The 12,301-nt window shown below is 35.8% G+C and overlaps 1 protein-coding gene across 1 annotated transcript in view; it reads left to right on the top strand.

The window, feature by feature from the left end:
* The window catches only part of LOC115224504, a 69,925-nt gene extending 66,222 nt beyond the window's left edge, over positions 1–3,703 (top strand). Inside the window, exons 11-12 of the mRNA XM_029795414.2 lie at positions 1,023–1,101; positions 3,248–3,703. Of these exons, the coding sequence (XP_029651274.1) occupies positions 1,023–1,101; positions 3,248–3,342 (174 nt within the window). The 3' untranslated portion in view covers positions 3,343–3,703. The remainder of the gene's footprint in view (positions 1–1,022; positions 1,102–3,247) is intronic.
* Positions 3,704–12,301: the final 8,598 nt, after the last annotated feature.

The raw sequence follows: 12,301 nt of genomic DNA, 5'->3' as shown, positions 1-12,301 counted from the left end.
TCACCATTACACGTCTTTCATTTGCTTATAAGATTTACATATATATACATATATATATATATATATATATATATATATATATATCACATTATCAACCAGACTATCTGATGTTGTTATACACAGCTGGTCACAATGTGCTTCTTCACATTGTTGTAGATTTTTGAAAGATGCTACCTCACTGGTTAGGTGACTGAAATCATGGCATTCACATAAAACAGGAGGCCAGCCCTTCACAGGGAAGCGCATTTAAAACTGAAATGAAGAACACAAACACACTGCCTTGTCCAGGAATTGAAACCACGATCTTGCAATCATAACTGCAACATGCTAACCATTAGGCTACACACCTTCACACACAGGCACACATACACAAGTAACTTTTTTTATTCTTCATCTACCACACATACACAAGGGACTTTTTTTATTCTCCTACTACTACACATATACAGAGGACTTTTTCGTTCTCCATCTACTAATTCCAGTCACAAACTCTTAGTCAACCACAAAGTGTAGTAGAAGACATTTGCCCAAGATGTTGTGTAGTGGGACTAAACTCAAAACCTCATGGTTAGCAAACCAACTTCTTAAGTACACAGCCATACATGTCACTGAAAAAGTTAGTTAATTAACATTATAAACGTTATTTCGTTTTTGGATTTTGTTTGCAAGATTCTTTATATGAGTTCAAGTGTTGAAGCATATTCTGTTGTGTCTGGGGGGAGTCAGTTTCTTTTTGTGCCTTATAATGTAACACACTCACCGGTAAAATTTCCACTTATTATAAGGCACAAAAAGAAAATGTCTCTCCTCAGACACAACAGATTATAAACGTTAGTTTATTATAAAACATTATAAAAGTTAGTTAATTAACATTTGAAACATTATAAGAAGTTGATTTTAAGAGTTGATTTATTTAATGTACACTACTCCTTTTCCCTTATGGTTAACTTTTTGTCTAAAACTAAAACACCCTGTATAGCTATTTAGGTTAATTAATTGATTAATTTCTTTTAATTTTCAAGGAAAACAAAGACTGCAATGCTCTCCCTCCACCTCCCTTAGTTCCAAACAGCCAGCTTTCTATGGGCATGACCAGCTCAGGTTTGTATCCTTTACTATTTCATTTCCTCATTTCATCTCCCCTTTTCATCCTACATGCATACCTGAGCATACAATTGCATAAATATTGGTCTCCAATTTCGGCACAAAGCCAGGAAGTTCGGGAGTGGTGGGTAAGTTGATTAGATTGACCCCGTTTTGCCAGTGACAATGACATCATAGGTGCTGTAGGAAGTTTCTTGGAGTTTCAAACAAAGGAGTTCCTCTACGCTGGGATAATGGTGCTTCAGCACTGCTGGAGGAAGTCATCAGCCATCAAGGGGGACTATGTCGAAAAATAAATCATCAGAAGTCTTGTACTATGTTTTTTTTTTTTTTGAGGCTCAAGACCCCTCATACATCAAAATGAAGCTGGTCCTCTGTGGATCACATCCCTACTTCTCAACATAGTCACTGTTTCTCTCAATAGCAATGTTCCATACACACACACACACATATATACAATGGGCTTCTTTCAGTTTCCATCTACCAAATCCAATCACAGGGTTTTGGATGGCTCAAGGCTACAGTAGAAGACACTTTCCAAGATGCCATGCAGTGGGACTGAACCCGGAACCATGTGGTTGGGAAGCAAACTTCTTACCACACAGCCACACTTGCACCTGATCAAGTCACCATTCATAATAACCCAAGTAACTTGGTTTGACTTATAATTGTTGTTTAGCCTTAGTTTAGCTTTGATCTAGCAGACTTATGATCAAAAGTGTTCCAACCATGACCATCATGTCTTTCTGTTTTTATTCAGACATAGTATATCTAGGTAATTATTCATATTGCTAGCTGATAGGCTGGATAGTCATCCTTACACTTTCCTCTGTGAAGTAAGAAATGAAACCTGAAGATTGTTGCTGTTGTTGTTGGCCAGGCCAGCTGGAGCAAACACAAAACCCTTTCAGGCACAGCTCATATTACAAAAGCATTGCATTACTGAAAATTTTGCCTCAGTGTAGGATTCCATAATACAAACCAAATTGCCTTGGTTGTGGGTTCTAATCCCACAGGCAGCTTTTCACTTTATAGGCACAGGTGTGGCCACGTGGGTTAGAAGTTCACTTCCTAACCATGTGGTTTCAGGTCCAGTCCCATGATGCTGCATCTTGGGCAAATGTCTTCTACTAAAGCCTCAGGCCCAAAGATTTGCCTTCCTAACTATCTAAGGAGGCGCAAGTACTTTCCATATACATATGATGGAGTTTCCATCCACCAAATCTCCCTCAAAATCAGTGGAAACTAAAGTCGGTTGTGTGTATATACAAGAGGGTGCTGAAAAGCTCCTGGCTTTAAGGGTACTGTGAAGGGCTTGGTTGGAGGCCCAACCTTCCGAGTTCTTTTACAGGGCTTAGAAAAACTGAAGGACCACTGATATAAATGTGTGAATCTGAGAGGGGAATATGTTGACCCTATTTTATTTATTTATATATATATATATATATATATATATATATATATATATATGTGACCGCATGCGTACCGTTGGCGATTTTTTTTCCTTTGTCTTCCCTTCTCTGGATCTTTCCTTTTCCTATGTTTCCAACGAAGAACTCGGCTTGAAACATTAAACCCTCCTTTCCTTCTTTCCTGAGCGTCCAATAATACTATATTTGTTCCACGTCCTCGCGTTGTTGTGTTTTTTTGTACTTTCTTGTTTGGATTAACTTTTTATATTTATATAAATAAATAGAGTTTAACACAGGTGTAATTCAAATACTTTTACTTCCGACAAAACTCCATTTATTTATTTATATATTATACAAAAAATTTCATGTAAACCTGAAGTTTCTACCTTTGAAAACAAGGAGTTACAACCTCTTTCTACCTTTAAAAACAAGGAGTTACAACCTCTTTACTTGTGTGATTTTTTTGCTACCCTGGTAACTATTTATCTATTTTTTCCCTGTTAATTAACAAGGGAAAAATACACACATCTATTTATATATGTATATATGAGGGGGTGCCGAAAAGTGTCAGGCTTAAAGGGTACCGTGAATCTAAGATGGGAATATGTTAAATAAAATCATAATTAACTGATCCTCCTGTATTTTCTTTTACCCAAAGCCAATTAAATTTTGTTTACTTGTCTCTTTGTTTATTTATTAATTGACTTTATTTTTCAATTCTTCTTCTGCAGAACCATTCCGGAATGAGCCGTTAATGAATGGCCTTGAGCTCCAAACAGCCCTCCGTTTCCTTGTCAGTAATTGTCATGAAAACTTCAACCTTTGAAAAACAGTTCTCTCGGCAGGAGAGATATGTGTACAGTGGTAGCAATATATTACGTATTGCAACAGCAGGGACGACTCGGGACGTTCTATGTAACAACGACATGTTTTCAAGATCAGTTCACTTTACTGTCTATTGTTTCTAATACCAGTAATATCACTGGGACATGTTCCAATGCGTCTTTTTTTTTTTAATCTTTTAACCATGGTCTTCCTTCCATTTTATTTACTTTTTTTTCTTTCTTTTTTTTTTTCTTGATTCTACTAATTCTTTCATTTCACTGCTATGATATGACTGATGATAATGATGGCAGACAAATCTCAAACACGAACATGTAGACACTAACATGTCAAACATCATTTAAGAACAAACCACGTATATAATACAATCACATTTTGAACTACCAAACATGTGATAAGAAGAGATGCATTTATTAATATTACTTCTTTCTCGCCACAATTCTTTTATACTTGTGTGTCTGTGCATGTAAATTCATATATATATATATATATATTGTTTAGGCATGGTGATACTAGTAACCTGGTGTAGAACTCAATACATGTGTGCCTCTGAACGAAGCATTAGTTGAATACAGAGCGGTAATAGGAAAATGAGATGACAAAGGGATAAACGATTATCTTATGAACTTCATATTCGGAGCTCTGATGAAGCTATAAGGTGTTACTCAAGCACTCAACTCTGATGAGCCCTCCACTGTATTTTGTAGCAGAAACAACTGTAAACCAATGACATTCATAAGATAATTGTTTATTTCCTTTTTTCTTATATATATATATGTAATGTAGGTACATACACATGCACATATGCACACACAAATGTATGTATATATATACATACATACACACTTAAATTGAGTTTGTTCCTAGGGCAAGTGAGGAGTGATGGTATTTGAGTCAGTTCATCTAATTATGGCCATTTTATTCCAATACAGACCAATACAAAAGAAATCAAGTAGTTGATCAATATATATATATATGTATGTATATACACATACACACCTACATTATATACATATATATTCATGTAGGCATGTGTTGTATTTACCTCTATATATACTAATGTCACTCATTGTTTCTTTAAATACACTCATGAAACTCTGTGTGTAGGTGTGTGAATGCAAATGTGTATATATGTGTGTATCATCATCATCGTTTAATATCCATGTTCCATGCTAGCATGGGTATACACACACACACACACACACACACACAGGCGGTGGAGATATACACACACATTTTCCTTTTGATTTGACGTATTTAATTTTATCACCATACTATATGAATATTTCTGGTTACTAGTATATTAGTATATGATTGTTTTTTTTTGCGGTATACTCATGCAAATTGGTATTTATCTACATACTGTATGCTGGTATGTACAAATATACTAATGTAAATTTATCATTATTAGTATACCGATATACATTTGTATTTATTAGTATACTAATATATATTAATATTTAATCATTATTGTTCATATTTTTATTTCTTATTTCCTATGAAGCCTTTACTCTATTTTCTTGTTATGCTGACAATATTTTATTGCTAAAATATAAATCATTATACAAGTATTCTATATAATTTAATACTATTGATTATATATATATATCATCATGGACTCACCCGTTGTAGACAACAGATGGGGGTTCTACAATTTTTGCTGAACAATCTGCACAGATGATTTGTTTAGGGTGATCAAACATTTGTGCTGTACGTACATAAGCTCCCTCCCTCCATCAAAGTGACATTATCTGTACAGATGCACAGTGTGCCCCACGTCAGGTGTCGGAAGTGCTCGCAACGCACCACCCAGTCTGGGAACTGAACCCATGATCTCGTGACCATGAGTGTAGCGCCCGAAATACGAGGTCCTCATATCTCTATCTTTATATATACATATATATACACACACATATATACACACACACATATATATATATATATATAATGGACTGTCCCATCGAAGATGAAGTATGAGTGTTCAGCTTTTATCGAATGACCTGCACAAATGATTTGTTTGTAGCAATCAAATGTATGTGCCATACATTAGCTCACTCCCTCCATCAAATCGACATTACCTGTACAAGTGCACAGTGTACCATGCATCAGGTGTTGAAGCAACTGCAGAGCATGAGATGCGGTGTTTTGCTCAAGAACACAACACACCACCTGGTTTAGGAATTGAAACTACGATCACCCGATTGTGAGTGCAACGCCCTAACCACTAAGTCATGCATCCTCACACACACACATATATATAAACGCATGCTTAAAAAATGTTGATCTTCAACTTATAATCTGCTATTAATGGTAGCAATTGATTGGCAGGCTTTCACTTTGTTGTTTTCACAAATAGTAAGATTAATTAGTAATTGTGATACATTCATGGTCTGTTGGATGCATCCTCATCTTCTTCACCCTTCCTGATATCTTTAAAGCACGTGGCAGTTTGGGGGAAGTCTTTCCCTGACTGCTAACTGAATTATTCTTTAAAAAGAAGTTTTAAACAACTGGATAAGATTAATCTCACAGGAGAAGTTTTCAGAAACTGTCAATGTGTGAAGAGTGTGTAGATTAAGAAGACCTTAGACACCTAGCTTAGCTTGGATTTGAACCTACCCTCATCAACAGGCTGAGAGAAATCAGTGCCACGTCGGGCGATATTAGTTGGTTAACCCCATGACACCATTTGGCTGGTTTACTTCTTAACCTGTGCCCAACTCTGATACAACTTCCCCATGATCAAAAGTGTTCCAATTATAACTATCTGTCTCATGCACAGTATATCTAAAAGTACAATGTAGCCTTCACGTTTTTGAAGTTGTTAGAATGTAATATCAGGTATTTCCAACAAGTCTCATACAATACATTGTCAGTTTCACAACATTGTATAATAACACTATGAAACAAATCCTATTCAGTAAGCACTTAAATTGTATATATCTTGTATTCTACACAAGTATGGAGTAATCCCTCAGACAATGTAAAGTCACTTATAACTAAACAAAAACTAACATTAATATTGTATATATATATATAGGCGCAGGAGTGGCTGTGTGGTAAGTAGCTTGCTAATCAGCCACATGGTTCCGGGTTCAGTCCCACTGCGTGGCATCTTGGGCAAGTGTCTTCTGCTATAGCCCCGGGCCAACCAATGCCTTGTGAGTGGATTTGGTAGACGGAAGCTGAAAGAAGCCTGTCGTATATATATATATATATATATCCATATCCCAGAAACAGCTGTAAGACTAAGACTATTTCATTATAAATGTCCTGAAAACTCCTCACAGCCTTGGATTTGTTATCTCATTCAGTCTAATATATATATATATATATAGATGATTTCAGGATAGTATGAAAGGAAGTCAGTTTTATCTGATGTCCTTTAATTATGAAAACTTGATGTCTATAGCAGTCCCATTTGTGGCTTTCATAAAACAAAGGAAAGATTTAGAGGAGAAAAGATATCCTTGTCAAATATATAATGTAGGTTTATGGAGAGTTTGTTGTCTCAAATTTCTTTGGAGGTTAGGAAATTTGTGTAACTTACTATGATGACAGCATACTGTTAGTATCAAAGTATACAAATATCAACAGTAAATAGTTGCTAATCTTCAAAGGTTACAGCAGTGCAAAACATTAACCAGTTTTATATATATATATATAGGCGCAGGAGTGGCTGTGTGGTAAGTAGCTTGTTTACCAACCACATGGTTCCGGGTTCAGTCCCACTGCGTGGCACCTTGGGCAAGTGTCTTCTACTATAGCCTCGGGCCGACCAAAGCCTTGTGAATGGATTTGGTAGACGGAAACTGAAAGAAGCCCGTCGTATATATGTATATATATATATATATGCATGTGTTTATGTCCCCGTTACTTAGCAGTTCGGCAAAAGAGACCGATAGAATAAGTACTGGGCTTACAAAAGAATAAGTCCCGGTGTCGAGTTGCTCGATTAAAGGCAGTGCTCCAGCATGGCCGCAGTCAAATGACTGAAACAAGTAAAAGATTATATATACACACACACGTACACATGCATACATACACATTTCAAAAGTAAAAAGACACCATTTATGAAATATCTATCTTAATAAATAAAATGTTCTTCGATATATATAAATACTTAAATCTAGTATTTAATAGACATGCTTTGTGCAGTTTTTAAATGATTTAACCCATTTGGGCCTCATACAAATGAGTAGTTCCCACACAAATGAAACGGTAAAATCATGGGTGGACTCTATTTACTTTTGAAGTCTGTACACACACACATGCGCAGAGCAAGTGTACATTAAGCTCAGTCAACAGATTATACACACTGGCAACTACAAGGTTGTCCTATCTGACTATTATTAAAATATATGTAGATTTTTTTTTTTTGTGCTGTATTTTACAAGTTGCCAGATTTAGGCCATTGTCTGCCCACAAATCTTCCATGGTTTTGAAGACACTAAATGCTTGAATTAAGATTTTTAATTGATTCCACCCCTCCCTTAAAAGATAACGAAGCAGGAAGTTTTGTCTTCCATAAAATTGCATAAAAGTTCCAAAATAAATTGAGGTTTTCTTTTTTTTCCTCATTGCCAATCTGTAATATAATAATTTCTAAAATATATTTCCGATGACGATGATGATGAAAGTGCAATTTTCATCTAATTTATTCATATTTTCTGTTTAAATATGGTGTTTACCATATATTTGCATACTTGTACATATGTGTAAATATATATTTCTGTATAGGAGTATATGTAATTGTGTATAAACTTCAAAACATTGTGTTCAAAAGATATTATCTGGTGTTTCTTTATATTTAACATCCTCTCTCAATATCAATTAATACTATATAATAAATATATGTGTGTGTGTGTATGTATATTTATATAGGCGCAGGAGTGGCTGTGTGGTAAGTAGCTTGCTTACCAACCACATGGTTCCGGGTTCAGTCCCACTGCGTGGCACCTTGGGCAAGTGTCTTCTACTATAGCCTCGGGCTGACCAAAGTCTTGTGAGTGGATTTGGTAGACGGAAACTGAAAGAAGCCTGTCATATATATGTATATATATGTGTGTGTGTCTGTGTTTGTCCCCCTAGCATTGCTTGACAACCGATGCTGGTGTGTTTATGTCCTCGTAACTTAGCGGTTCGGCAAAAGAGACCGATAGAATAAGTACTGGGCTTACAAAGAATAAGTCCCGGGGTCGAGTTGCTCGACTAAAGGCGGTGCTCCAGCATGGCTGCAGTCAAATGACTGAAACAAGTAAAAGAGTAAGAGTAAAGAGTATATACACACACATACACATATATATATATATAAAACATTGAAATACTTTTTCTTGTAACTGCTGTATTATTATTATTATTAATGCAGCAAGCTGGCAGAATTGTTAGCACACTGGACGAAATGTTTAGCGGTATTTCCACTGAGGTTGGCTTTGACTTTCATCCTTTCGGGGTCGATAAAGTACCAGTGGAACACTGGGGTCAATGTAATCGACTAGTCCCCTCTCCCAAAATTTCTGGCCTTGAGCCTATAGCAGAAAGGATTATTATTATTATTATTGAGTGAGAGAGCAGTGCATGCCATCAAAGTGACACTGGGGTAAAATATACAAAGCCCAATATACCCATCATGACTACCCATCTGATAAGGGTACACCAGGCACATGCATCACAACCATATGTGCGCGACATGGTGATCTCATATCATATTATTATTATTATTATTATTATTATTATTAAGGCAGCGAGCTGGCAGAATGATTTGCTTGTCAGTAAATCTTCCAACTCCTTACATTCGGTGTTCAAATTCCTCCAAGGTCAATTTCGGTTTTCTTCCCTCCAGGGTCAGTAAAACACATACCAGCTGAGGATGGGTATGGGTAGTCACCTTGCCCCCCTCCTCAAAACAGCTGGCCTTGTGCCTATAGGAGAAAGAATTATTATTATTATTACTATTACGGTGGCAAGCTTGTAGAGTCTTTAGGACATCAGACAAAATGCTAAGCGACATTACTTCCAGCTTTACATTCTGAGTTCAAGTCCTACCAAGGTCGGCTTTGCCTTTCATCCTTTCTGAATTGATACCAATAAGTACCAGCTGAGTACTAGGGTCGATGTAATCAACTTGCCCCCTCCCCAAAATTTTGACACCATTATTATTATTAAGGTGGAAAGCTGATAGAATCATTATCACAGGCAAAATGCTTCGCATCGTTTCTTCTGATTTGGTATGTCCCGAGTTCAAATTCCATTGAGGTCAACTCTGCCTTTTATCCCTCTGGGGGTCAATGAAATCAAATTAACCCCTTCCCCTCAAAACCACTGGCCTTGTACCAAAACTTGAAACAATTATTATTATTATTTTAATTAATTAAATCTCCCTCGTTTACTGCTTATCTATCTGCTTTAAACCATTTCTCTGATGAGAGAGTGGGAATTTTTTTTTTTTATAATTTTTTTCTTGTCTCCTTCAGAATATCAACCTCTATTTGTTAATTAACCTTCGAGCCCAATCCAAGATATTTTGCAAAATCACTTGATAAAAATTAGTGTTAGGTTTTAAAGGAATGTAATTCTTGCTGCCTAATCTGGTGAATGTTTTTAATGCCAGCTTTGTCTTTCTTTTATTTTTTCTAATTGAATTTTAGTAGCTTATTTCTATTTTTCTTATTGCAAGATCAATTTTTCTTATTGCAAGATCAAATTCCTGATAAAATCAATGATTTTCTTTTTTCTTTCTTTCTTTTTTTTTTTTTTTTTTTTTTTGCTGGAAATACTATTTTCCAAAAAAAAAATTTGCTTGGCCCTTAGAAGCTTCTTAAAAGCAATTGCACCTTTATGCAACAAGAAAAACCCTATCACAACACACATACTAACACTCACCATTTATTGTTGGACAGCAAAGCAAAAAATTCCACAAAGACAATAATATTAAAAAAAAAAAAAATCTTCCAAAGTTTCAAACTTTATTGGCACTGCTGATATTTTTTCTTTTTTTTTTCACGGGATTTTTTGCATTGCTTCAATGGTTGTTTCTTTCTCACTGAACTGGAAACTGATTTTTTTCCCCTTAAATATTAATATTTTAAAATATTTTTTCTTTAATGGCAACATTTTTTATCATCACTATTAAATTAGAAAGAATTATTATTATTACTACTACTACTACTATTACATGGCAGTAAGCTGGCAGAATCGTTAGCATATCAAGCAAAATGTTTCGTTGCATTTTGTTTGTCTTCACAAGTTCTAAGTTCAAATTCTGCCACGGTCAACTTTGCCTTTCATCCTTTACAGGGGTCGATCAAATAAGTACCAGTTGAGCACTGGGGTTCGATGTAATCGACTTACCCCACTACCCCAAAAATTACTGGCCCTGTGCCAAAATTTGAAACCATTATAATTATTATTATTATTATTATTATACAAACATTCAAAGAATATTTATGAAGTGTTAAAACAGCCTGGTTATATATACATGTATAAACTGGCTACACTTTCTGTACATAGTGTAAATATGTGTTATATGTCTAATGTATGCAGGAGTGAGAATGTGTGTATGTACGTGTGCTTAAGTGTTGTATGTGCATGCACATTATATATATATATATATATATATGTGTGTGTGTGTAAAATACTCTTTCAGTCATTGAGTTGTGGCCATACTAAGGTAGACCCATCACTCCAATACATACATACATATTTCTGTGTGTGTATATATATATGATGTAGAGCTGATCCTTTGTATATAATGTAAATATTCATCTTTGTAGATAAGTTGTAAATGGTTGTGGTCTAAAAGGAGTTTGCTTGTCCTCACTCTTGACTACCCCCTCTCCCCCACTTCCTTTTTAATCCCATTGGTATGTGTAATGTATAAGAAAACAAAACAAAACAAAAACCCAACTGTAGTTATTGTAAGTACAAATTGTCTCATGTAACCCAATGTGTTTTTAGTAAGCATGGTATTGTGATAAGCTGGACGCTGATAAAATCCCTCTTTATCATTACAGACAAACAAGTATAGCTGAAACTGTAAAAAGTTCTGCTAGGATTTATTTTTACCAAATCATTCAATTATTACAGATCAATGCAATAATAAAATTATTCAAAAGTAATGTTGGTCTTTTTTTGCGTTTTTCCTCTTTCCTTTTTATCATTTATCATCATCATCAATTAACGTCTGTTTTCCATGCTGACATGAGTTGGACGGTATGACAGGAGCCGGCAAACCAAACAGCTGCACCAGGCTCCAGTGCCGACCAAGAATTTGGACCTGGAGATCTCCATTTCCAGCGACTTCAAGGGCCACCTCCTAGTGGTGTCGGACGTCAACGAAGAGCCCTCAACTACAACAATGACCAAAGTGGGTTTTTTTTCCAAGGTCTGGGGTCTCCCACCCCTAAGCCCTAGACCATCACCTAATCACCCTTACCCGTCTTTTTGCTTAGCAACAACAACAACCAGGTTCCAGTTATCTATTTTGGTAAGGGTTGCTACAGGACTAAATGCCCTTCCTTACACCAACCACTTTACAGTGTATTGTGTACTTTGTATGTAGAACCAGCACAGGTTTTTTTTACATGACACCAACATACATGTGTGTGAATATGTGCTACTGTCTCGTATTGACATTACATATTTGTTGCAAAGGAGTATCACTGAAATGCAAGTGGTGTCCATTGTTTCCAATCTTACATGAAAACATGTCTGGTCATGGCAAAAGGTGAGGGTTGGCAACAGGAAAAGCATCCGCACATAGAAAATCTGCCTCAACAAATTCTATGTCAACCCATTCAAGCATGGAACAAGTGAAAAATAACTTTCGCATTTAAACCTGGCCCAAATATTGTACTTGTTTTGTGTTCAAACTGACCAGATCCAGACTCTCACACCTTCATGACAACATTATTCTTAATATAAGCAATCACATCATCGAAATC

The sequence above is a fragment of the Octopus sinensis genome, linkage group LG25 (genome assembly GCF_006345805.1).
Source record: "Octopus sinensis linkage group LG25, ASM634580v1, whole genome shotgun sequence".
Classification (NCBI taxonomy): domain Eukaryota; kingdom Metazoa; phylum Mollusca; class Cephalopoda; order Octopoda; family Octopodidae; genus Octopus; species Octopus sinensis.
The sequence above is the reverse complement of the archived record's forward strand: the minus strand, read 5'-3'. Positions and strand labels throughout refer to the sequence as shown.